The 25,535-nt window shown below is 58.0% G+C and overlaps 1 protein-coding gene across 2 annotated transcripts in view; it reads right to left on the bottom strand.

Moving 5' to 3' along the window:
• The window catches only part of LOC140428753 (E3 ubiquitin/ISG15 ligase TRIM25-like), a 481,100-nt gene extending 456,806 nt beyond the window's left edge, over positions 1 to 24,294 (bottom strand). For both annotated transcript variants that reach the window (XM_072515463.1, XM_072515462.1), the window contains exons 1-3: positions 24,232 to 24,294; positions 7,426 to 8,016; positions 6,378 to 6,473 (exon numbers count right to left, since the gene is read on the bottom strand). In XM_072515463.1, the coding sequence (XP_072371564.1) occupies positions 6,378 to 6,473; positions 7,426 to 8,010 (681 nt within the window). In that variant the 5' untranslated portion in view covers positions 8,011 to 8,016; positions 24,232 to 24,294. The remainder of the gene's footprint in view (positions 1 to 6,377; positions 6,474 to 7,425; positions 8,017 to 24,231) is intronic.
• Positions 24,295 to 25,535: the final 1,241 nt, after the last annotated feature.

The raw sequence follows: 25,535 nt of genomic DNA, 5'->3' as shown, positions 1-25,535 counted from the left end.
CAGAATACCGAGTCGGACCCCCGCAGAATACCGGGTCGGACCCCCGCAGAATACCGAGTCGGGCCCCCGCAGAATACCGGGTCGGGCACCCGCAGAATACCGGGTCGGACCACCGCAGAATACCGGGTCGGACCCCCGCAGAATACCGGGTCGGGCCCCCGCAGAATACCGGGTCGGGCCCCCGCAGAATACCGAGTCGGACCCCCGCAGAATACCGGGTTGCGGAGTCCCCGCAGAATCCCGGGTCGGACCCCCGCAGAATACCGGGTCGGGCCCCCGCAGAATACCGGGTCGCGGAGTCCCCGCAGAATACCGGGTCGGACCCCCGCAGAATACCGGGTCGCGGAGTCCCCGCAGAATACCGGGTCGGGTCCCCGCAGAATACCGGGTCGGACCCCCGCAGAATACCGGGTCGCGGAGTCCCCGCAGAATACCGGGTTGCGGAGTCCCCGCAGAATACCGGGTCGGGTCCCCGCAGAATACCGGGTCGGTCCCCCGCAGAATACCGGGTCGCGGAGTCCCCGCAGAATACCGGGTCGGTCCCCCGCAGAATACCGGGTCGGACCCCCGCAGAATACCGGGTCGGACCCCCACAGAATACCGGGTCGGGCCCCCGCAGAATACCGGGTCGGACCCCCGCAGAATACCGGGTCGGACCCCCGCAGAATACCGGGTCGCGGAGCCCCCGCAGAATACCGGGTCGGACCCCCGCAGAATACCGGGTCGCGGAGCCCCCGCAGAATACCGGGTCGGGCCCCCGCAGAATACCGGGTCGCGGAGTCCCCGCAGAATACCGGGTCGGGGCCCCGCAGAATACCGGGTCGGACCCCCGCAGAATACCGGGTCGCGGAGTCCCCGCAGAATACCGGGTCGCGGAGTCCCCGCAGAATACCGGGTCGGGTCCCCGCAGAATACCGGGTCGGACCCCCGCAGAATACCGGGTCGGACCCCCGCAGAATACCGGGTCGGGCCCCCGCAGAATACCGGGTCGGACCCCCGCAGAATACCGGGTCGGACCCCCGCAGAATACCGGGTCGGGCCCCCGCAGAATACCGGGTCGGACCCCCGCAGAATACCGGGTCGGGCCCCCGCAGAATAACGGGTCGGGCACCCGCAGAATACCGGGTCGCGGAGTCCCCGCAGAATACCGGGTCGGGCACCCGCAGAATACCGGGTCGGGCCCCCGCAGAATACCGGGTCGGACCCCCGCAGAATACCGGGTCGGGCCCCTGCAGAATAACGGGTCAGACCCCCGCAGAATACCGGGTCGCGGAGTCCCCGCAGAATACCGGGTCGGACCCCCGCAGAATACCGGGTCGGACCCCCGCAGAATACCGGGTCGGACCCCCGCAGAATACCGGGTCGGACCCCCGCAGAATACCGGGTCAGACCCCCGCAGAATACCGGGTCGGACCCCCGCAGAATACCGGGTCCAAAAGACCATAAGACATAGGAGCGGAAGCAAGGCCATTCGGCCCATCGAGTCCACTCCACCTTTCAATCATGGCTGATTTCCACTCCATTTACCCGCTCTCTCTCCATAGCCCTTAATTCCTCGAGAAATCAAGAATTTATCAACTTCTGTCTTAAAGACACTCAACGTCCCGGCCTCCACCGCCCTCTGTGGCAATGAATTCCACAGACCCACCACTCTCTGGCTGAAGAAATTTCTCCTCATCTCTGTTCTAAAGTGACTCCCTTTTATTCTAAGGCCGTGCCCCCGGGTCCTAGTCTCCCCTGCTAATGGAAACAACTTCCCTACGTCCACCCTATCTAAGCCATTCATTATCTTGTAAGTTTCTATTAGATCTCCCCTCAACCTCCTAAACTCCACTGAAAATAATTCCAGGATCCTCAGACGTTCATCGTATGTTAGGCCTACCATTCCTGGGATCATCCGTGTGAATCTCCGCTGGACCCGCTCCAGTGCCAGTATGTCCTTCCTGAGGTGTGGGCCCAAAATTGCTCACAGTATTCTAAATGGGGCCTAACTAAAGCTTCAGAAGTACATCCCTGCTTTTATATTCCAAGCCTCTTGGTCGCGGAGTCCCCGCAGAATACCGGGTCGGACCCCCGCAGAATACCGGGTCGGACCCCCGCAGAATACCGGGTCGGGCCCCCGCAGAATACCGGGTCGGACCCCCGCAGAATACCAGGTCGGACCCCCGCAGAATACCGAGTCGGGCCCCCGCAGAATACCAGGTCGGGCCCCCGCAGAATACCGGGTCGCGGAGTCCCCGCAGAATACCGAGTCGGACCCCCGCAGGATACCGGGTTGCGGAGTCCCCGCAGAATACCGGGTCGGGCCCCCGCAGAATACCGGGTCGGGCCCCCGCAGAATACCGGGTCGGGCCCCCGCAGAATACCGGGTCGGACCCCCGCAGAATACCGAGTCGGGCCCCCGCAGAATACCGGGTCGGACCCCCGCAGAATACCGTGTCGGACCCCCGCAGAATACCGGGTCGGACCCCCGCAGAATACCGGGTCGGGCCCCGCAGAATACCGAGTCGGGCCCCCGCAGAATACCGGGTCGGACCCCCGCAGAATACCGGGTCGGACCCCCGCAGAATACCGTGTCGGACCCCCGCAGAATACCGGGTCGGGCCCCCGCAGAATACCGGGTCGGGCCCCGCAGAATACCGAGTCGGGCCCCCGCAGAATACCGGGTCGGGCCCCACAGAATACCGGGTCGGACCCCCGCAGAATACCGGGTCGGACCCCCGCAGAATACCGGGTCGGACCCCCGCAGAATACCGGGTCGGGCCCCCGCAGAATACCGGGTCGGGCCCCCGCAGAATACCGGGTCGGACCCCCGCAGAATACCGGGTCGCGGAGTCCCCGCAGAATACCGGGTCGGACCCCCGCAGAATACCGGGTCGGACCCCCGCAGAATACCGGGTCGCGGAGGCCCCGCAGAATACCGGGTCGGACTCCCGCAGAATACCGGGTCGGGCCCCCGCAGAATACTGGGTCGGGCCCCCGCAGAATACCGGGTCGGACCCCCGCAGAATACCGGGTCGGACCCCCGCAGAATACCGGGTCGCGGAGTCCCCGCAGAATACCGGGTCGGGCCACCGCAGAATACCGGGTCGGGCCCCCGCAGAATACCGGGTCGCGGAGTCCCCGCAGAATACCGGGTCGCGGAGTCCACGCAGAATACCGTGTCGGACCCCCGCAGAATACCGGGTCGCGGAGTCCACGCAGAATACCGGGTCGCACCCCCGCAGGATACCGGGTCGAGCCCCCGCAGAATACCGGGTCGGACCCCCGCAGAATACCGGGTCGGACCCCCGCAGGATACCGCGTCGGGCCCCCGCAGAATACCGGGTCGCGGAGTCCCCGCAGAATACCGGGTCGGACCCCCGCAGAATACCGGGTCGGACCCCCGCAGAATACCGGGTCGGGCCCCCGCAGAATACCGGGTCGGGCCCCCGCAGAATACCGGGTCGGACCCCCGCAGAATACCGGGTCGCGGAGTCCCCGCAGAATACCGGGTCGGACCCCCGCAGAATACCGGGTCGGACCCCCGCAGAATACCGGGTCGCGGAGGCCCCGCAGAATACCGGGTCGGACTCCCGCAGAATACCGGGTCGGGCCCCCGCAGAATACTGGGTCGGGCCCCCGCAGAATACCGGGTCGGACCCCCGCAGAATACCGGGTCGGACCCCCGCAGAATACCGGGTCGCGGAGTCCCCGCAGAATACCGGGTCGGGCCACCGCAGAATACCGGGTCGGGCCCCCGCAGAATACCGGGTCGCGGAGTCCCCGCAGAATACCGGGTCGCGGAGTCCACGCAGAATACCGTGTCGGACCCCCGCAGAATACCGGGTCGCGGAGTCCACGCAGAATACCGGGTCGCACCCCCGCAGGATACCGGGTCGAGCCCCCGCAGAATACCGGGTCGGACCCCCGCAGAATACCGGGTCGGACCCCCGCAGGATACCGCGTCGGGCCCCCGCAGAATACCGGGTCGCGGAGTCCCCGCAGAATACCGGGTCGGACCCCCGCAGAATACCGGGTCGGACCCCCGCAGAATACCGGATCGCGGAGTCCCCGCAGAATACCGGGTCGCGGAGTCCCCGCAGAATACCGGGTCGGGCCCCCGCAGAATACCGGGTCGGGCCCCCGCAGAATACCGAGTCGCGGAGTCCCCGCAGAATACCGGGTCGCGGAGTCCCCGCAGAATACCGGGTCGGACCCCCGCAGAATACCGGGTCGGACCCCCGCAGGATATCGGGTCGGGCCCCCGCAGGATATCGGGTCGGGCCCGTTAATGATATGCTAACGGTATTTACTGTACGTGCGTTCCCGACCGCATTGACGCCGCCTTTGAGGTGACGGACAATAGCAATTTGGCGTTAAATTGGCGCCTGCCGCGGTTTTAGCGTCATAACCTATTCTCCGCCCAATCGCATTTCCTGATTTCAGCGACAGCCAGCGGAGAATCCCGCCCTCGTTCTTTATGAGCCAGGGTTATATTCTGGGGTCTTCCCATCCACTTAGAGAATGATATTGTTACAGCTGAGCAGAATAACTGCAGGTTAATCCAGTAACAGACCAGATAACACCCAGAGTACCGTCACCCACCAAACCCCACCCAGCTCACCCTCACTCACTAAACCCCCACCCAGCTCACCCTCACCCACCAAACCCCCACACAGCTCACCCTCACCCACCAAACCCCCACCCAGCTCACCATCACCCACCAAACCCCCACCCAGCTCACCCTCACCCACCAAACCCCCACACAGCTCACCCTCACCCACCAAACCCCCACCCAGCTCACCATCACCCACCAAACCCCCACCCAGCTCACCCTCACCCACCAAACCCCCACACAGCTCACCCTCACCCACCAAACCCCCACCCAGCTCACCCTCACCCACCAAACCCCCACCCAGCTCACCATCACCCACCAAACTCCCACCCAGCTCACCCACAACCACCAAACCCCACCCAGCTCACCCTCACCCACCAAACCCCCGCCCAGCTCACCCTCACCCACCAAACCCCCACCCAGCTCACCCTCACCCACCAAACCCCACCCAGCTCACCCTCACCCACCAAACCCCACCCAGCTCACCCTCACTCACCGAATACCCACCCAGCTCACCGGCACCCACCAAACCCCCACCCAGCTCACCATCACCCACCAAACCCCCACCCAGCTCACCCTCACCCACCAAACCCCCACCCAGCTCACCCTCACCCACCAAACCCCCACCCAGCTCACCATCACCCACCAAACCCCCACCCAGCTCACCCTCACCCACCAAACCCCCACCCAGCTCACCATCACCCACCAAACCCCCACCCAGCTCACCCTCACCCACCAAACCCCCACCCAGCTCACCATCACCCACCAAACCCCACCCAGCTCACCCTCACCCACCAAACCCCACCCAGCTCACCCTCACCCACCAAACCCCCACCCAGCTCACCATCACCCACCAAACCCCCACCCAGCTCACCCTCACCCATCAAATCCCCACCCAGCTCACCATCACCCACCAAACCCCCACCCAGCTCACCCTCACCCACCAAACCCCCACCCAGCTCACCCTCACCCACCAAACCCCCACCCAGCTCACCCTCACCCACCAAACCCCACCCAGCTCACCCTCACCCACCAAACCCCCACCCAGCTCACCGTCACCCACCAATCCCCACCCAGCTCACCCTCACCCACCAAACCCCCACCCAGCTCACCATCACCCACCAAACCCCCACCCAGCTCACCCTCACCCACCAAACCCCACCCAGCTCACCCTCACCCACCAAACCCCCACCCAGCTCACCGTCACCCACCAATCCCCCACCCAGCTCACCATCACCCACCAAACCCCACCCAGCTCACCCTCACCCACCGATCCCCACCCAGCTCACCGTCACCCATCAAACCCCCACCCAGCTCACCCTCACCCATCAAACCCCCACCCAGCTCACCCTCACCCACCAAACCCCTACCCAGCTCACCATCACCCACCAAACCCCCACCCAGCTCATCCTCACCCACCAAACCCCACCCAGCTCACTCTCACCCACCAAACCCTCGCCCAGCTCACCCTCACCCACCAAACCCCCACCCAGCTCACCATCACCCACCAAACCCCCACCCAGCTCACCCTCACCCACCAAACCCCCGCCCAGCTCACCCTCACCCACCAAACCCGCACCCAGCTCACCATCACCCACCAAACCCCCGCCCAGCTCACCCTCACCCACCAAACCCCCACCCAGCTCACCATCACCCACCAAACCCCCACCCAGCTCACCATCACCCACCAAACCCCCACCCAGAGTACCGTCACCCAGCATATCCCCATTTGCTGATCACCCTCACACCCAGCCTGTCTCTCACTCACACATGTACCTACGTCAAACAGTTCGACGCTGTGTCTCAGTTTGCCCATCTCTCCTGTGGTGATCTGTCGATCTCTCTCCAGTTCAACCTGCCTTTCCTCAATGTGGTTCTGTGCAGATAGAATAAAGATTTTGCATCTGTTTGGAGGCCAAAGCTCGGCAGTAGGAGAAGACAGCGGATAATTTCTCCCTCTGAGCACTCCTGGTCAGGCAGTGGGGGTGTGGTATTTTCACTGGACCAGTGACCCAGAGGCCCAGAGTACTGCTCTGCGGGCCCGGGTCCGAATCCCACCAGGGCAGATGGTGCAATTTGAATTTAATTAAAATTGGACTCCCTCCATCCTCACTCCCTCTGAACTCCTTCCATCCTCCCTCACTCCCTCTGAACTGCCTCACTCCCTCTGAACTGCCTCACTCCCTCTGAACTCCCTCTGAACTCCTTCCATCCTCCCTCTGAACTCCCTCCATCTTTGCTCATTCCCTCTGAACTCCTTCCATCCTCCCTCACTCCCTCCATCCTCCCTCACTCCCTCTTAACTCCTTCCATCCTCCCTCACTCCCTCCATCCTTCTTCACTCCCTCTGAGCTTCCTCCCTCCTCCCTCACTCCCTCCATCCTCCCTCACTCCCTCTGAGCTCCTTCCATCCTCCCTCACTCCCTCCGAGCTCCCTCCATCCTCCCTCACTCCCTCCGAGCTCCCTCCATCCTCACTCCCTCTGAACTCCCTCCATCGTCCCTTACTCCCTCCATCCTCACTCCCTCTGAACTCCCTCCATGCTCCCTCACTCCCTCTGAGCTCCCTCCCTCCCTCACTCCTCCCTCACTCCCTCCATCCTCCCTCACTCCTCCCTCACTCCCTCCATCCTCCCTCACTCCCTCTGAGCTCCTTCCATCCTCCCTCACTCCCTCCGAGCTCCTTCCATCCTCCCTCACTCCCTCTGAACTCCCTCCATCCTCCCTCACTCCCTCCATCCTCCCTCACTCGCTCTGACCTCTGCCTCGCTGTCCTGCCTCAAGCTGCCTTGTCCCATTGCTATTTTGATCTGTGATCTGCGGCTGTACCTTGATCTCAGCGACTTCCTCCTCCACCGTCACCGTGTCGTGGTCGCGATGTCCTTTGATGGCACAGACGCTGCACAGACAGGATTGGTTAGTTCGACAGTAAAACTCCAGAGCTCGGCCGTGCTCCGGACAGCGTCTCTTCCCAAAGTCTCTGACCTGGTCTTCCAGTTGATGGTGCCGGAACACCGTGTCCTCATAGTGGGAGCGGAGGTGGGTTTCACAGAAGGAAGCCATGCACACCACACACGACTTGATGGCCCTCAGCTTGTTGTCGGTGCAGAAGTCGCAGGGGACCTCGCCCGGAGCTGCCACAGTGTCGGGGGAACCCTCCACGCCCGGCTTCACCATCCTCTCCACAATCTTGCACAGGACAATGTTCTTGGCCAGTGGTGGGCGTGGTCTGAAATCCTGCCGGCATTCTGGGCATTTACAGGTGTCCGAGTCGGTGTCCTCGTCCCAGCAGCTCCGGATGCAATCCATGCAGAAGTTATGTCCACAGGCAATGGTGACAGGGTTCTTAAATATTTCCAGACACACCGGACACGACAGACTCTCCTCGGAGAGAACAGCGTTGCGCGTACTCATTGTCACCTGAAGCAAAGCAGGGACACCTCTCATTAAAAGCAGTTTCTCAATAAGGCCACACACACACTGGCTCCTGTTTTTCAAAGCCCATTCAGCATTTCTGACGGAAAGTCACTGTTGTAATGTGGGAAGCAGCAGGCAACGTGTGCGCAGCAAATCCCACAAACCTCACTGTGACAATGACCACACCGTCTGATTTTTGCACCAAACCAAACCTGCGTTTGGAGAGGCAGGTTTAACCAGGGACAGTCAGCATGGTTTTTTTTAAAACTTAGAGTACACAATTAATTTTTCCCAATGAAGGGGCAATTTAGCGTGGCCAATCCACCCAGCCGGCACATCTTTAGGTTGTGGGGGCGAAACCCACGCAAACACGGGGAGAATGTGCAAACTCCACACGGACAGTGACCCGGGGCCGGGATCGAACCTGGGACCTCGGCGCCGTAAGGCAGCAGTGCTAACCACTGCGCCACCGAGCCCCCAGCATGGTTTTGTTCAGGGGAGGTCATTTCTGACCAACTTGACTGAGTTTTCAGAAGAGGTGACCAGGTGTTTAGATGAGGGGAGTACATTTGATGGAGTTTACTTGGAATACAGCAAGGCTTTTGATAAGGTGCCACGTGGGAGACGGTAGCGACGGTAAGAGCCCACGGGATCCAAGGAAATTTGGCAAATTGGATGCAGAATTGGCTGAGTGGCAGGAAGCAGAGGGTGATGGTCGAGGGGTGTTTCTCTGACTGGAAGCCTGTGTCCAGTGGGGTCCCGCAGGGATCAGTGTTGGGGTCCCGCAGGGATCAGTGTTGGGGTCTCGCAGGGATCAGTGTTGGGGTCCCGCAGGGATCAGTGTTGGGGTCCCGCAGGGATCAGTGTTGGGGTCCCGCAGGGGTCAGTGTTGGGGTCCCGCAGGGATCAGTGTTGGGGTCCCGCGGGGATCAGTGTTGGGGTCCCGCAGGGATCAGTGTTGGGGTCCGGCAGGGATCAGTGTTGGGGTTCCGCAGGGGTCAGTGTTGGGGTCCCGCGGGGATCAGTGTTGGGGTCCGGCAGGGATCAGTGTTGGGGTCCGGCAGGGATCAGTGTTGGGGTTCCGCAGGGGTCAGTGTTGGGGTCCCACAGGGATCAGTGTTGGGGTCCCGCAGGGGTCAGTGTTGGGGTCCGGCGGGGATCAGTGTTGGGCCCCGCAGGGATCAGTGTTGGGGTCCCGCGGGGATCAGTGTTGGGGTCCCGCAGGGATCAGTGTTGGGGTCCCGCGGGGATCAGTGTTGGGGTCCCGCGGGGATCAGTGTTGGGGTCCGGCAGGGATCAGTGTTGGGGTCCCGCAGGGATCAATGTTGGGGTCCGGCAGGGATCAGTGTTGGGGTCCCGCAGGGATCAGTGTTGGGGTCCCGCAGGGTTCAGTGTTGGGGTCTCGCAGGGATCAGTGTTGGGGTCCCGCAGGGATCAGTGTTGGGGTCCCGCAGGGGTCAGTGTTGGGGTCCCGCAGGGATCAGTGTTGGGGTCCCGCGGGGATCAGTGTTAGGGTCCGGCAGGGATCAGTGTTGGGGTCCCGCAGGGATCAGTGTTGGGGTCCGGCAGGGATCAGTGTTGGGGTCCCGCAGGGGTCAGTGTTGGGGTCCGGCAGGGATCAGTGTTGGGGTCCCACAGGGGTCAGTGTTGGGGTCCGGCAGGGATCAGTGTTGGGGTCCCGCAGGGATCAGTGTTGGGGTCCCGCGGGGATCAGTGTTGGGGACGGCAGGGATCAGAGTTGGGGTCCCGCAGGGATCAGTGTTGGGGTCCCGCAGGGGTCAGTGTTGGGGTCCCGCAGGGATCAGTGTTGGGGTCCGGCAGGGATCAGTGTTGGGGTCCCGCAGGGGTCAGTGTTGGGGTCCGGCAGGGATCAGTGTTGGGGTCCCACAGGGGTCAGTGTTGGGGTCCGGCAGGGATCAGTGTTGGGGTCCCGCAGGGATCAGTGTTGGGGTCCCGCGGGGATCAGTGTTGGGGTCCGGCAGGGATCAGTGTTGGGGTCCCGCGGGGATCAGTGTTGGGGTCCCGCAGGGATCAGTGTTGGGGTCCGGCAGGGATCAGTGTTGGGGTCCCGCAGGGGTCAGTGTTGGGGTCCCGCAGGGGTCAGTGTTGGGGTCCCGCAGGGATCAGTGTTGGGGTCCCGCAGGGGTCAGTGTCTGGGTCCCGCAGAGATCAGTGTTGGGGTCCCGCGGGGATCAGTGTTGGGGTCCCGCAGGGGTCAGTGTTGGGGTCCCGCAGGGGTCAGGGTTGGGGTCCCGCAGGGGTCAGTGTTGGGGTCCGGCAGGGATCAGTGTTGGGGTCCCGCAGGGGTCAGTGTTGGGGTCCCGCAGGGATCAGTGTTGGGGTCCCGCAGGGTTCAGTGTTGGGGTCCCGTAGGGATCAGTGTTGGGGTCCCGCAGGGATCAGTGTTGGGGTCCCGCAGGGGTCAGTGTTGGGGTCCCGCGGGGATCAGTGTTGGGGTCCCGCAGGGGTCAGTGTTGGGGTCCGGCAAGGATCAGTGTTGGGGTCCCGCAGGGGTCAGCGTTGGGGTCCCGCGGGGATCAGTGTTGGGGTCCGGCAGGGATCAGTGTTGGGGTCCGGCAGGGATCAGTGTTGGGGTTCCGCAGGGGTCAGTGTTGGGGTTCCGCAGGGATCAGTGTTGGTGTCCCGCGGGGATCAGTGTTGGGGTCCGGCAGGGATCAGTGTTGGGGTCCCGCGGGGATCAGTGTTGGGGTCCCGCAGGGATCAGTGTTGGGGTCCCACAGGGATCAGTGTTGGGGTCCCGCAGGGATCAGTGTTGGGGTCCCGCAGGGGTCAGTGTTGGGGTCCGGCGGGGATCAGTGTTGGGCCCCGCAGGGATCAGTGTTGGGGTCCCGCGGGGATCAGTGTTGGGGTCCCGCAGGGATCAGTGTTGGGGTCCCGTGGGGATCAGTGTTGGGGTCCCGCGGGGATCAGTGTTGGGGTCCGGCAGGGATCAGTGTTGGGGTCCCGCAGGGATCAATGTTGGGGTCCGGCAGGGATCAGTGTTGGGGTCCCGCAGGGATCAGTGTTGGGGTCCCGCAGGGTTCAGTGTTGGGGTCTCGCAGGGATCAGTGTTGGGGTCCCGCAGGGATCAGTGTTGGGGTCCCGCATGGGTCAGTGTTGGGGTCCCGCAGGGATCAGTGTTGGGGTCCCGCGGGGATCAGTGTTGGGGTCCGGCAGGGATCAGTGTTGGGGTCCCGCAGGGATCAGTGTTGGGGTCCGGCAGGGATCAGTGTTGGGGTCCCGCAGGGGTCAGTGTTGGGGTCCGGCAGGGATCAGTGTTGGGGTCCCACAGGGGTCAGTGTTGGGGTCCGGCAGGGATCAGTGTTGGGGTCCCGCAGGGATCAGTGTTGGGGTCCCGCGGGGATCAGTGTTGGGGACGGCAGGGATCAGAGTTGGGGTCCCGCAGGGATCAGTGTTGGGGTCCCGCAGGGGTCAGTGTTGGGGTCCCGCAGGGATCAGTGTTGGGGTCCGGCAGGGATCAGTGTTGGGGTCCCGCAGGGGTCAGTGTTGGGGTCCGGCAGGGATCAGTGTTGGGGTCCCACAGGGGTCAGTGTTGGGGTCCGGCAGGGATCAGTGTTGGGGTCCCGCAGGGATCAGTGTTGGGGTCCCGCGGGGATCAGTGTTGGGGTCCGGCAGGGATCAGTGTTGGGGTCCCGCGGGGATCAGTGTTGGGGTCCCGCAGGGATCAGTGTTGGGGTCCGGCAGGGATCAGTGTTGGGGTCCCGCAGGGGTCAGTGTTGGGGTCCCGCAGGGGTCAGTGTTGGGGTCCCGCAGGGATCAGTGTTGGGGTCCCGCAGGGGTCAGTGTCTGGGTCCCGCAGAGATCAGTGTTGGGGTCCCGCGGGGATCAGTGTTGGGGTCCCGCAGGGGTCAGTGTTGGGGTCCCGCAGGGGTCAGGGTTGGGGTCCCGCAGGGGTCAGTGTTGGGGTCCGGCAGGGATCAGTGTTGGGGTCCCGCAGGGGTCAGTGTTGGGGTCCCGCAGGGATCAGTGTTGGGGTCCCGCAGGGTTCAGTGTTGGGGTCCCGTAGGGATCAGTGTTGGGGTCCCGCAGGGATCAGTGTTGGGGTCCCGCAGGGGTCAGTGTTGGGGTCCCGCGGGGATCAGTGTTGGGGTCCCGCAGGGGTCAGTGTTGGGGTCCGGCAAGGATCAGTGTTGGGGTCCCGCAGGGGTCAGCGTTGTGGTCCCGCGGGGATCAGTGTTGGGGTCCGGCAGGGATCAGTGTTGGGGTCCCGCGGGGATCAGTGTTGGGGTCCCACAGGGGTCAGGGTTGGGGTCCCGCAGGGGTCAGTGTTGGGGTCCCGCGGGGATCAGTGTTGGGGTCCCGCGGGATCAGTGTTGGGGTCCGGCGGGGATCAGTTTTGGGGTCCCGCAGGGATCAGTGTTGGGGTCCGGCAGGGATCAGTGTTGGGGTCCCGCAGGGGTCAGTGTTGGGGTCCCGCGGGGATCAGTGTTGGGGTCCTGCAGGGATCAGTGTTGGGGTCCCACAGGGATCAGTGTTGGGGTCCCGCAGGGATCAGTGTTGGGGTCCCGCAGGGATCAGTGTTGGGGTCCCGCAGGGGTCAGTGTTGGGGTCCCGCAGGGGTCAGTGTTGGGGTCCCGCGGGGATCAGTGTTGGGGTCCCGCAGGGGTCAGTGTTGGGGTCCCGCAGGGATCAGTGTTTGGGTCCCGCAGGGATCAGTGTTGGGGTCCGGCAGGGATCAGTGTTGGGGTCCCGCAGGGATCAGTGTTGGGGTCCCGCAGGGATCAGTGTTGGGGTCCCGCGGGGATCAGTGTTGGGGTCCCGCAGGGATCAGTGTTGGGGTCCCGCAGGGATCAGTGTTGGGGTCCCGCAGGGATCAGTGTTCGGGTCCCGCAGCGATCAGTGTTGGGGTCCCGCAGGGATCAGTGTTGGGGTCCCGCAGGGATCAGTGTTGGGGTCCCGCGGGGATCAGTGTTGGGCTCTTGCTGTTTGTGGTTTGTATGAATGATTTAGAAACATAGAAAAACATAGGAGCAGGAGGAGGCCTTTCGGCCCCTCGAGCCTGCTCCCCCATTCACTATGATCATGGCTGATCGTCCAACTCAATAGCCTAATCCCACTACCCCCCACCCCCCCCTTAACCTGTGTTCCCCTTCACCCTCAGTGCGACATTCAACTGCAACTTGAAAACAAACAATGTTTTGGCCTCAACTACTTCCTGTGGGAGTGAATTCCACAGGCCGACCACTCTCTGGGTGAAGAAATGTCTCCTCATCTCGGTCCGAAATGGTCTCCCCCGTATCCTCAGACTGTGCCCCCTGGTTCTGGACACCCCCACCATCGGGAACATCCTTCCTGCATCTACCCTGTCCAGTCCCCCCCACCATCGGGAACATCCTTCCTGCATCTACCCTGTCCAGTCCCCCCCCACCATCGGGATCATCCTTCCTGCATCCACCCTGTCCAGTCCCCCCCCACCATCGGGAACATCCTTCCTGCATCCACCCTGTCCAGTCCCCCCCACCATCGGGAACATCCTTCCTGCATCGACCCTGTCCAGTCCCCCCCCCACCATCGGGAACATCCTTCCTGCATCCACCCTGTCCAGTCCCCCCCACCATCAGGAACATCCTTCCTGCATCGACCCTGTCCAGTCCCCCCCCACCATCGGGATCATCCTTCCTGCATCCACCCTGTCCAGTCCCACCCCCACCATCGGGATCATCCTTCCTGCATCCACCCTGTCCAGTCCCCCCCACCATCAGGAACATCCTTCCTGCATCTACCCTGTCCAGTCCCCCCCACCATCAGGAACATCCTTCCTGCATCCACCCTGTCCAGTCCCCCCCACCATTGGGAACATCCTTCCTGCATCGACCCTGTCCAGTCCCCCCCACCATCAGGAACTTCCTTCCTGCATCTACCCTGTCCAGTCCCCCCCACCATCGGGAACATCCTTCCTGCATCGACCCTGTCCAGTCCCCCCCACCATCAGGAACATCCTTCCTGCATCGACCCTGTCCAGTCCCCCCCCACCATCAGGAACATCCTTCCTGCATCCACCCTGTCCAGTCCCCCCCACCATCGGGAACATCCTTCCTGCATCGACCCTGTCCAGTCCCCCCCACCATCAGGAACATCCTTCCTGCATCGACCCTGTCCAGTCCCCCCCCACCATCGGGAACATCCTTCCTGCATCTACCCTGTCCAGTCCCCCCCACCATCGGGAACATCCTTCCTGCATCGACCCTGTCCAGTCCCCCCCACCATCGGGAACATCCTTCCTGCATCGACCCTGTCCAGTCCCCCCCACCATCGGGAACATCCTTCCTGCATCTACCCCGTCCAGTCCAGTTAGAATTTTATAGGTTTCTATGAAATTCCTCCTCATTCTTCTGAACTCCAGCGATAAAGTATCAGATAAAGTATTCAAGGATTCAGGAACAAAGACCTCGGCCTCGAGCTGCTATTTTTCCGGGAACCCCTCAATAGACTGGGGTTGTTTTCCATGAAGCAGAGGAGACTGAGGGAGGACCTGATTGAAATGTATAAAATTATGAGGGGTGTTGTAACCCAATGGAGTTCTCAGGATCATGACCATATAGTAGAGGGCGGTATGGTGACACAGTGGTTAGCACTGTTGCTTCACAGCTCCAGGGTCCCAGGTTCGATTCCCGGCTTGGGTCACTGTCTGTGCGGAGTTTGCACGTCCTCCCCGTGTGTGCGTGGGTTTCCTCCGGGTGCTCCGGTTTCCTCCCACACTCCAAAGATGTGCAGGTTAGGTGGATTGGACACACTAAATTATCCCTCAGTGATCAAAATGTTAGTTGGGGTTACTGGGTTACGGGGGTAGGATGGAGGTGTGGGTTTAAGTAGGGTGCTCTTTCCAAGGGCCGGTGCAGACTCGATGGGCCGAATGGCCTCCTTCTGCACTGTAAATTCTATGATTCTACGGTTTCCCATGACCTCCCCGGAATATGAACTTACCCTTTAAGGGGGCGGGGCTTCCGCTAAGCAAGGAGAATTCCTACTTGCATAAAATCCCTGCCCTGGGTGTAGGTCGCGGAAGGAGGCCCTGAGGGGAGTGGAAGCGTATTTTGAATTGCATTGTAATAAACCTTTGCCAGCTTTGACAAACAGTCATCCAGACTCAACAGGTTAGCTCCCCTCTCTCGCTCCACAATCGTTGCCAGGCTTGCTGAGATTTTCTGTTTTTGTTGTAATAATCCATTAATTTCTACTTATCATTTCTGCTTTCTGCTAACCAGCGGGTCCAACACTGGCGATGAGGATTCAGTGGAGCTGACGTCGGCACCAGTTGCTGCGCACCCGACTTATCTCATCAAGATCCCAGGAGGCCTTGGGAGGCCCTACTACTAACCGCCGAAATGCCGTGTATCGGAATACTGGAACCTTTTAACGCAGATGCCGATGATTTGGGGCAATATGCGGAACGAATGCAAGATTTTTTCGAATAAATGCGATGACCGGCGATGAGAGACAAGCTGTAGTTTTGCTAACGGCCTGCGGAGGGCACGCCTACAGTGTGATAAAGAGCCTGCCTCACCCAGACCCAGGTTCCCGCCGTTCGCCATCCTGGCGACCCCAGCGGGGGGGCGGATTTTGACTCCAAACCACCACTCATTGTGCGCCGCGTCCGGTTCCACACGGCTGCTCAGGCACTGGCTGAGACTTGTAAATTCGGAGCAACATTAAAGGAGGCACTCCAGGACCGCTTAGTGTGTGGAATCCGTGAGGCGGCCACGCAACGGAAATTACTAGCTGAGGCCCGCCTGGACCTGCCCCGCACGGAGGAGAGAGCCATTTGCTGAGACAGCGCCAAGCAAGGGGTCCAGGACTCCAGGGAATGGGGTACTCAGACTGGGGCCCCGAAACTAACGGCCATCACACTCAGCAAGAAGTGGGTAGGGCAGCCCCTGGCGGTGGGACATCTACCGGAGGAGCACAGGCCGCTGTAATAGAGGCTGGGAATGCCGCCGGACTTACTCTCCCGAACTAGCAGCAACAGGAATACGACCAACAACCAGTGGGGGCTGCAAAAGAACGCGGAGACCAAGGGAACATGAGGCGCTGTGCAGATCTACCCGCCCCCTGACCCACCAGGCGCTACCGCCATGACAGGGCTCTCTATGGAAGATAACGACAGCACCTACCAGCAGTTACACTGCGCGGCCGCACCGAGACTGCCGCCAGATCTCCCTGCACAGTGTGGCCTTCAATCACTGACCCTGTTGGACACCAACTTATACGAGGGAACCACTGGCAATACAAAATCTTAGAACAAAGAAACGTACAGCACAGGAACAGGCCCTTCGGCCCTCCAAGCCCGTGCCGACCATGATGCCCCAACTAAAAGAAAAACATCTGCCCTTACCCGGTCCGTATCCCTCTATTTCCTCCCCATTCATGGACCCATCCAGATGCCTCTTAAATGTTGCTAATGTGCTGCTTCCACCACCTCCTCCGGTAACAAGTTCCAGGCACCCACTACCCTCTGTGTGAAAAACGTACCCTGCACATCTCCTCTAAACCTTGCCCCTCGCACCTTAAACCTATGCCCCCGAGTAATTGACCCCTCTACCCTGGGGAAAAACCTCTGACTATCCACTCCGTCTATGCCCCTCATAATTTTGTAGACCTCTATCAGGTCTCCCCTCAACCTCCTTCGTTCCAGTGAGAACAAACCGAGTTTATTCAACCGCTCCTCATATCTAATGCCCTCCATACCAGGCAACATTCTGGTAAATCTCTTCTGCACCCTCTCTAAAGCCTCCACATCCTTCTGGTAGTGTGGCGACCAGAATTTAACACTATACTCCAAGTGTGGCCTAACTAAGGTTCTGTACAGCTGCAACATGACTTGCCAATTCTTATACTCAATGCCCCGGCCAATGAAGGCAAGCATGCCGTATGCCTTCTTGACTACCTTCTCCACCTGTGTTGCCCCTGTCAGTGACCTGTGGACCTGTACACCTAGATCTCTTTGACTTTCAATACTCTTGCGGGTTCTACCATTCACTGTATATTCCCTACCTGCATTAGACCTTCCAAAATGCATTACCTCACATTTGTCCGGATTAAACTCCATCTGCCATCTCTCCGCCCAAGTCTCCAAACGATCTAAATCCTGCTGAATCCTCTGACAGTCCTCATCGCTATCCGCAATTCCACCAACCTTTGTGTCGTCTGCAAACTTACTAATCAGACCAGTTACATTTTCCTCCAAATCATTTATATATACTACAAAGAGCAAAGGTCCCAGCACTGATCCCTGCGGAACACCACTGGTCACAGCCCTCCAATTAGAAAAGCATCCTTCCATTGCTACTCTCTGCCTTCTATGACCTAGCCAGTTCTGTATCCACCTTGCCAGCTCACCCCTGATCCCGTGTGACTTCACCTTTTGTACCAGTCTACCATGAGGGACCTTGTCAAAGGCCTTACTGAAGTCCATAAAGGCAACATCCACTGCCCTACCTGCATCAATCATCTTAGTGACCTCCTCGAAAAACTCTATCAAGTTAGTGAGACATGACCTCCCCTTCACAAAACCGTGCTGCCTTTCGCTAATACATTCACTTGTTTCCAAATGAGAGTAGATCCTGTCTCGAAGAATTCTCTCCAGTAATTTTGGAATATTGTGAAAAGTTCCTCCAGAACCTGGCCATGATTTTAGCCGCCCCCTCCAGCATCTGTTGACAAAGGGGTAACACTGGGATTGGGGGTGAGAGCAGCAGGCAGCATTCATCGCCATGAAACAACACCTCTTCTCATCACGACTGTCAACCCACTTCGACCCAGCCCGGCCAATCCCGTTGACCAACGACGCTTGTCCCTGCAGCCTCGGGCCCGAGCTGGCCCACACCATGGACGACGGTTCTGAACGTCCCCTCGCCTTCGCCTCAGGAATGGTGCCGGTCGCAGAGAAGCAATATGCCCAGATCGAGAATGAGGGTTTAGCTGTGGTATTCGGGGTCAAGAAATTCCATCAATGAGTCTACAGGCATCGCTTCACCGTTCACGTGGATAACAGGCCTCTCCGAGGGCTCTTCAACCTCTGCGTTGTAAGGAGAGGCTGGATGGCCTGGGACATTTTTCCCTGGAGCATAGAAGGCTCAGAGTTGAACATCCATAATCAGAACATTGTCGAGACGTCGCAATGGCAAATTCCCCAATTGCTCCCGCCCGTGTCCAGTGATGGGCATTGCTGATCGCAGCGGGTGACTCTGTGTCGGGGCACTGCGCCAGGAACAGGGTTCCCCATGCTGGCGCAGGAAGCCGTCTGCCCCACTGGGCAGTCCTCATACACCAGCTATGCCGTGTCCGTCACATGGTGCAGTGTGCCACGCCTTGCTACAAATTTAGCAAATTTTCCACTCTTCAGCTTCACAATTGAAGCAAAATAATCAGAAAGTAGTTCAGTCACAAAAAAAACAAAAGTTACAGAAATAGGGACAAGGAATTCAAATGAGCAGATTAAAGAAGTCAAACACTCCCCTAACAGGTACAGCACGGGGTTAGATACAGAGTAAAGCTCCCTCTACACTGTCCCCATCAAACACTCCCAGGACAGGTACAGCACGGGTTAGATACAGAGTAAAGCTCCCTCTACACTGTCCCCATCAAACACTCCCAGGACAGATACAGCACGGGGTTAGATACAGAGTAAAGCTCCCTCTACACTGTCCCCATCAAACACTCCCAGGACAGGTACAGCACGGGGTCAGATACAGAGTAAAGCTCCCTCTACACTGTCCCCATCAGACACTCCCAGGACAGGTACAGCACGGGGTTAGATACAGAGTAAAGCTCCCTCTACAATGTCCCCATCAAACACTCCCAGGACAGGTACAGCACGGGGTTAGATACAGTGTAAAGCTCCCGCTACACTGTCCCCATCAAACACTCCCAGGACAGGTACAGCTCGGGGTTAGATACAGAGTAAAGCTCCCGCTACACTGTCCCCATCAAACACTCCCAGGACAGGTACAGCACGGGGCTAGATACAGAGTAAAGCTCCCTCTACACTGTCCCCATCAAACACTCCCAGGACAGGTACAGCACGGGGTTAGATACAGAGTAAAGCTCCCTCTACACTGTCCCCATCAAACGCTCCCAGGACAGGTACAGCACGGGGTTAGATACAGTGTAAAGCTCCCTCTACACTGTCCCCATCAAACACTCCCAGGACAGGTACAGCACAGGGTTAGATACAGAGTAAAGCTCCCTCTTACACTGTCCCCATCAAACACTCCCAGGACAGGTACAGCACGGAGTTAGATACAGAGTAAAGCTCCCTCTACACTGTCCCCATCAAACACTCCCAGGACAGGTACAGCACGGGGTTAGATACAGACTAAAGCTCCCTCGACACTGTCCCCATCAAACACTCCCAGGACAGGTACAGCACGGGGTTAGATACTGAGTAAAGCTCCCTCTACGCTGTCCCCATCAAACACTCCCAGGACAGGTACAGCACAGGGTTAGATACAGAGTAAAGCTCCCTCCACACTGTCCCCATCAAACACTCCCAGGACAGGTACAGCACGGGGTTAGATACAGAGTAAAGCTCCCTCTACACTGTCCCCATCAAACACTCCCAGGACAGGTACAGCACGGGGTTAGATACCGAGTAAAGCTCCCTCTACGCTGTCCGCATCAAACACTCCCAGGACAGGTACAGCACGGGGTTAGATACAGAGTAAAGCTCCCTCTACACTGTCACCATCAAACACTCCCAGGACAGGTACAACACGGGGTTAGATACAGAGTAAAGCTCCCTCTACACTGTCCGCATCAAACACTCCCAGGAGAGGTACAGCACGGGGTTAGATACAGAGTAAATCTCCCTCTACACTGTCCGCATAAAACACTCCCAGGACAGGTACTGCACAGGGTTAGATCCAGAGTAAAGCTCCCTCTACACTGTCCCTGTCAAACATTCCCAGGACAGGTACAACACGGGGTTAGATACAGAGTAAAGCTCCCTCTACACTGTCCCCATCAAACACTCCCAGGACAGGTACAGCACGGGGTTAGATACAGAGTAAAGCTCCCTCTACACTGTCCCCATCAAACACTCCCAGGACAGGTACAGCACGGGGTTAGATACAGAGTAAAGCTCCCTCTACACTGACCCCATCAAACACTCACAGGACAGGTACAGCACGGGGTTAGATACAGAGTAAAGCTCCCTCCACACTGTCCCCATCAAACACTCCCAGGACAGGTACAGCACAGGGTTAGATAGAGAGTAAAGCTCCCTCTACACTGTCCCCATCAAACACTCCCAGGACAGGTACAGCGTAGGGTTAGATACAGAGTAAAGCTCCCTCTACACTGTCCCCATCAAACACTCCCAGGACAGGTACAGCACGGGGTTAGATACAGTGTAAAGCTCCCTCTACACTGTCCCCATCAAACACTCCCAGGACAGGTACAGCACGGGGTTAGATACAGAGTAAAGCTCCCTCTATACTGTCCCCATCAAACACTCCCAGGACAGGGGCAGCACGGGGTTAGACACAGAGTAAAGCTCCCTCTACACTGTCCCCATCAAACACTCCCAGAACAGGTACAGCACGGGGTTAGATACAGAGTAAAGCTCCCTCTACACTGTCCCCATCAAACACTCCCAGGACAGGTACAGCACGGGGTTAGATACAGAGTAAAGCCCCCTCTACACTGTCCCCATCAATCACTCCCAGGACAGGTACAGCACGGGGTTAGATACAGAGTAAAGCTCCTTCTACACTGTCCCCATCAAACACTCCCAGGACAGGTACAGCACGGGGTTAGACAGAGTAAAGATCCCTCGACACTGTCCCCATCAAACACTCCCAGGACAGGTACAGCACGGGGTTAGATACAGAGTAAAGCTCCCTCTACACTGTCCCCATCAAACACTCCCAGGACAGGTACAGCACGGGGTTAGATACAGAGTAAAGCTCCCGCTACACTGTCCCCATCAAACACTCCCAGGACAGGTACAGCACGGAGTTAGATACAGAGTAAAGCTCCCTCTACACTGTCCCCATCAAACACTCCCAGGACAGGTACAGCACGGGGTTAGATAGAGAGTAAAGCTCCCTCTACACTGTCCCCACCAAACACTCCCAGGACAGGTACAGCACGGGGTTAGATACAGAGTAAAGCTCCCTCGACACTGTCCCCATCAAACACTCCCAGGACAGGTACAGCACGGGGTTAGATACAGAGTAAATCTCCCTCTTCACTGTCCCCATCAAACACTCCCAGGACAGGTACAGCACGGGGTTAGATACAGACTAAAGCTCCCTCGACACTGTCCCCATCAAACACTCCCAGGACAGGTACAGCACGGGGTTAGATACCGAGTAAAGCTCGCTCTACGCTGTCCCCATCAAACACTCCCAGGACAGGTACAGCACAGGGTTAGATACAGAGTAAAGCTCCCTCTACACTGTCCCCATCAAACACTCGCAGGACAGGTACAGCACGGGGTTAGATACAGAGTAAAGCTCCCTCTCCACTGTCCCCATCAAACACTCCCAGGACAGGTACAGCACGGGGTTAGATACCGAGTAAAGCTCCCTCTACGCTGTCCCCATCAAACACTCCCAGGACAGGTACATCACGGGGTTAGGTACAGAGTAAAGCTCCCTCTACACTGTCACCATCAAACACTCCCAGGACAGGTACAACACGGGGTTAGATACAGAGTAAAGCTCCCTCTACACTGTCCGCATCAAACACTCCCAGGAGAGGTACAGCACGGGGTTAGATACAGAGTAAATCTCCCTCTACACTGTCCGCATCAAACACTCCCAGGACAGGTACTGCACAGGGTTAGATCCAGAGTAAAGCTCCCTCTACACTGTCCCTGCCAAACATTCCCAGGACAGGTACAACACGGGGTTAGATACAGAGTAAAGCTCCCTCTACACTGTCCCCATCAAACACTCCCAGGACAGGTACAGCACGGGGTTAGATACAGAGTAAAGCTCCCTCTACACTGTCCCCATCAAACACCCCCAGGACAGGTACAGCACGGGGTTAGATACAGAGTAAAGCTCCCTCTTCACTGACCCCATCAAACACTCCCAGGACAGGTACAGCACGGGGTTAGATACAGAGTAAAGCTCCCTCCACACTGTCCCCATCAAACACCCCCAGGACAGGTACAGCACGGGGTTAGATACAGAGTAAAGCTCCCTCTACACTGACCCCATCAAACACTCCCAGGACAGGTACAGCACGGGGTTAGATACAGAGTAAAGCTCCCTCCACACTGTCCCCATCAAACACTCCCAGGACAGGTACAGCACAGGGTTAGATAGAGAGTAAAGCTCCCTCTACACTGTCCCCATCAAACACTCCCAGGACAGTTACAGCGCAGGGTTAGATACAGAGTAAAGCTCCCTCGACACTGTACCCATCAAACACTCCCAGGACAGGTACAGCACGGGGTTAGATACAGAGTAAAGCTCCCTCTACACTGTCCCCATCAAACACTCCCAGGACAGCTACAGCACGGGGTTAGATACAGAGTAAAGCTCCTTCTACACTGTCCCCATCAAACACTCCCAGGACAGGTACAGCACGGGGTTAGACACAGAGTAAAGATCCCTCTACACTGTCCCCATCAAACACTCCCAGGACAGGTACAGCACAGGGTTAGATACAGAGTAAAGCTCCCTCTACACTGTCCCCATCAAACACTCCCAGGACAGGTACAGCACGGGGTTAGATACAGAGTAAAGCTCCCTCTACACTGTCCCCATCAAACACTCCCAGGACAGGTACAGCACGGGGTTAGATACAGAGTAAAGCTCTCTCTACACTGTCTCCATCAAACACTCCCAGGACAGGTACAGCACGGGGTTAGATACAGAGTAAAGCTCCCTCGACACTGCCCCATCAAACACTCGCAGGACAGGTACAGCACGGGGTTCGATACAGAGTAAATCTCCCTCGACACTGCCCCATCAAACACTCCCAGGACAGATACAGCACGGGGTTAGATACAGAGTAAAGCTCCCTCTACACTGTCCCCGTCAAACACTCCCAGGACAGGTACAGCACGGGGTTAGATACAGAGTAGCCCTCCCTCTACACAGTCCCCCATCAAACACTCCCAGGACAGATACAGCACGGGGTTAGATACAGAGTAAAGCTCCCTCTACACTGTCCCCATCAAACACTCCCAGGACAGATACAGTCGGGGTTAGGTACAGAGTAAAGCTCCCTCTACACTGACCCCATCAAACACTCGCAGGACAGGTACAGCACGGGGTTAGATACAGAGTAAAGCTCCCTCTACCCTGACCCCATCAAACACTCCCAGGACAGGTACAGCGCGGGGTTAGATACAGAGTAAAGCTCCCTCTACACTGTCCCCATCAAACACTCCCAGGACAGGTACAGCACGGGGTTAGATACAGAGTAGCCCTCCCTCTACACTGTCCCCCATCAAACACTCCCAGGACAGGTACAGCACGGGGTTAGATACAGAGTAAAGCTCCCTCTACACTGTCCCCATCAAACACTCCCAGGACAGGTACAGTCGGGGTTAGATACAGAGTAAAGCTCCCTCTACACTGACCCCATCAAACACTCGCAGGACAGGTACAGCACGGGGTTAGATACAGAGTAAAGCTCCCTCTACCCTGACCCCATCAAACACTCCCATGACAGGTACAGCACGGGGTTAGATACAGAGTAAAGCTCCCTCTACACTGTCCCCATCAAACACTCCCAGGACAGGTACAGCACGGGGTTAGATAGAGAGTAGCCCTCCCTCTACACTGTCCCGATCAAACACTCGCAGGACAGGTACAGCACGGGGTTAGATACAGAGTAAAGCTCCCTCTACACTGACCCCATCAAACACTCCCAGGACAGGTACAGCACGGGGTTAGATGCAGAGTAAAGCTTCCTCTACACTGTCCCCATCAAACACTCCCAGGACAGGTACAGCACGGGGTTAGATACAGAGTAAAGCTCCCTCTACACTGTCCCCATCAAATACTCCCAGGACAGGTACAGCACGGGGTTAGATACAGAGTAAAGCTCCCTCTACACTGTCCCCATCAAACACTCCCAGGACAGGTACAGCACGGGGTTAGACACAGAGTAAAGCTCCCTCTACACTGTCCCCATCAAACACTCCCAGGACAGGTACAGCACGGGGTTAGACACAGAGTAAAGCTTTCTGAGTTGTCTGATCACGATTGTACAGATATCTCCCTGCTTTCTCACCGTGGAATTTTGTGTTGAGCCCTAGATTGTCCGCTGAGATATAGCTCAGACTGATTGGATACACAGGGAGGAAATGATTGATGAGATGTTGAGTTTGGGGACAGGCTGGGTGTGGTGGAGGGGATTGTGACCTCAGCTGTGAGCTCGGGTCGACAGTGATGTCACCTCAATGCGTGTGTGAGATTGGAGAAATGTTGAGATCTCACTGTGACAAACTCATCCCTTTGATTTCCTCACTGCCCTGACCAGCTGACGGCAATTTGGCAAATCAAGATCCCACAATACACCAAGGTGGTATTGACCAGGAAGCAGGGGAGCACTCCTCACATTCCTGCTGATACTGCTGTGTAATCTTTAATGAAGCTATGAAAAAGCACACAACACCTTTTCACATTTCATTGGAGAGGTGGCATTTTGCACAAGTAGCACTTCCATAGTTTTCAAATAAAAACAATCTCGGGAAATCTCCGATGTGTCTGCGCCATCTGTGGAATGGGAAACTGTTAATGGACCATACACTGTTGTATTGAGGAAGCAAGGGGGCTGCAGAAGGATTTGGACAGGCTAGGAGAGTGGGCAATGAAGTGGCAAATGAAATACAATGTGGAAAAGTGTGAGGTTATGCACTTTGGAAGGAGGAATTTAGGCACAGACTATTTTCTAAATGGGGAAATGCTGAGGAAATCAGAAGCAGTAAGCGACTTGGGAGTCCTTGTTCACGATTCTCTTCAGGTTAACGTACAGGTTCAGTCAGCTGCTAGGAAGGCAAATGGAAATATTGATTGATTGATTGATATTTATTGTCACATGTACTGAAGTACAGTGAAAAGTATTTGTCTGCGGCCAAGGGAACGTACACAGTAAGTACATAGTAGACAAAAGAATAACCCACAGAGTACATTGACAAATGGTACATCGACAATCAGTGATTGGTTACAGTGCGGAACAAGGGGTCAAACAAGCGCAGCATAGGGCGTGGTGAATAGTGTTCTTCCAGGGAACAGATCAGTCCGAGGGGGAGTCGTTGAGGAGTCTGGTAGCTGTGGGGAAGAAGCTGTTCCTATGTCTGGAGGTGCGGGTCTTCAGACTTCTGTACCTTCTGCCTGATGGAAGGGTCTGGAAGAAGGCAATGCCTGGGTGGGAGGGGTCTCTGATAATGCTGTCTGCCTTCCTGAGGCAGCGGGAGGTGTATGCAGAATCAATGGTGGGGAATGCAAGCTTGTGTGATGCGTTGGGCTGAGTTCACCACACTCTGCAGTTTCTTGCGATCTTGGACCGAGCAGTTGCCATACCAGGCTGTGATG

The sequence above is a fragment of the Scyliorhinus torazame genome, chromosome 1 (genome assembly GCF_047496885.1).
Source record: "Scyliorhinus torazame isolate Kashiwa2021f chromosome 1, sScyTor2.1, whole genome shotgun sequence".
NCBI classification, from domain to species: Eukaryota; Metazoa; Chordata; class Chondrichthyes; order Carcharhiniformes; family Scyliorhinidae; genus Scyliorhinus; species Scyliorhinus torazame.
The sequence above is the reverse complement of the archived record's forward strand: the minus strand, read 5'-3'. Positions and strand labels throughout refer to the sequence as shown.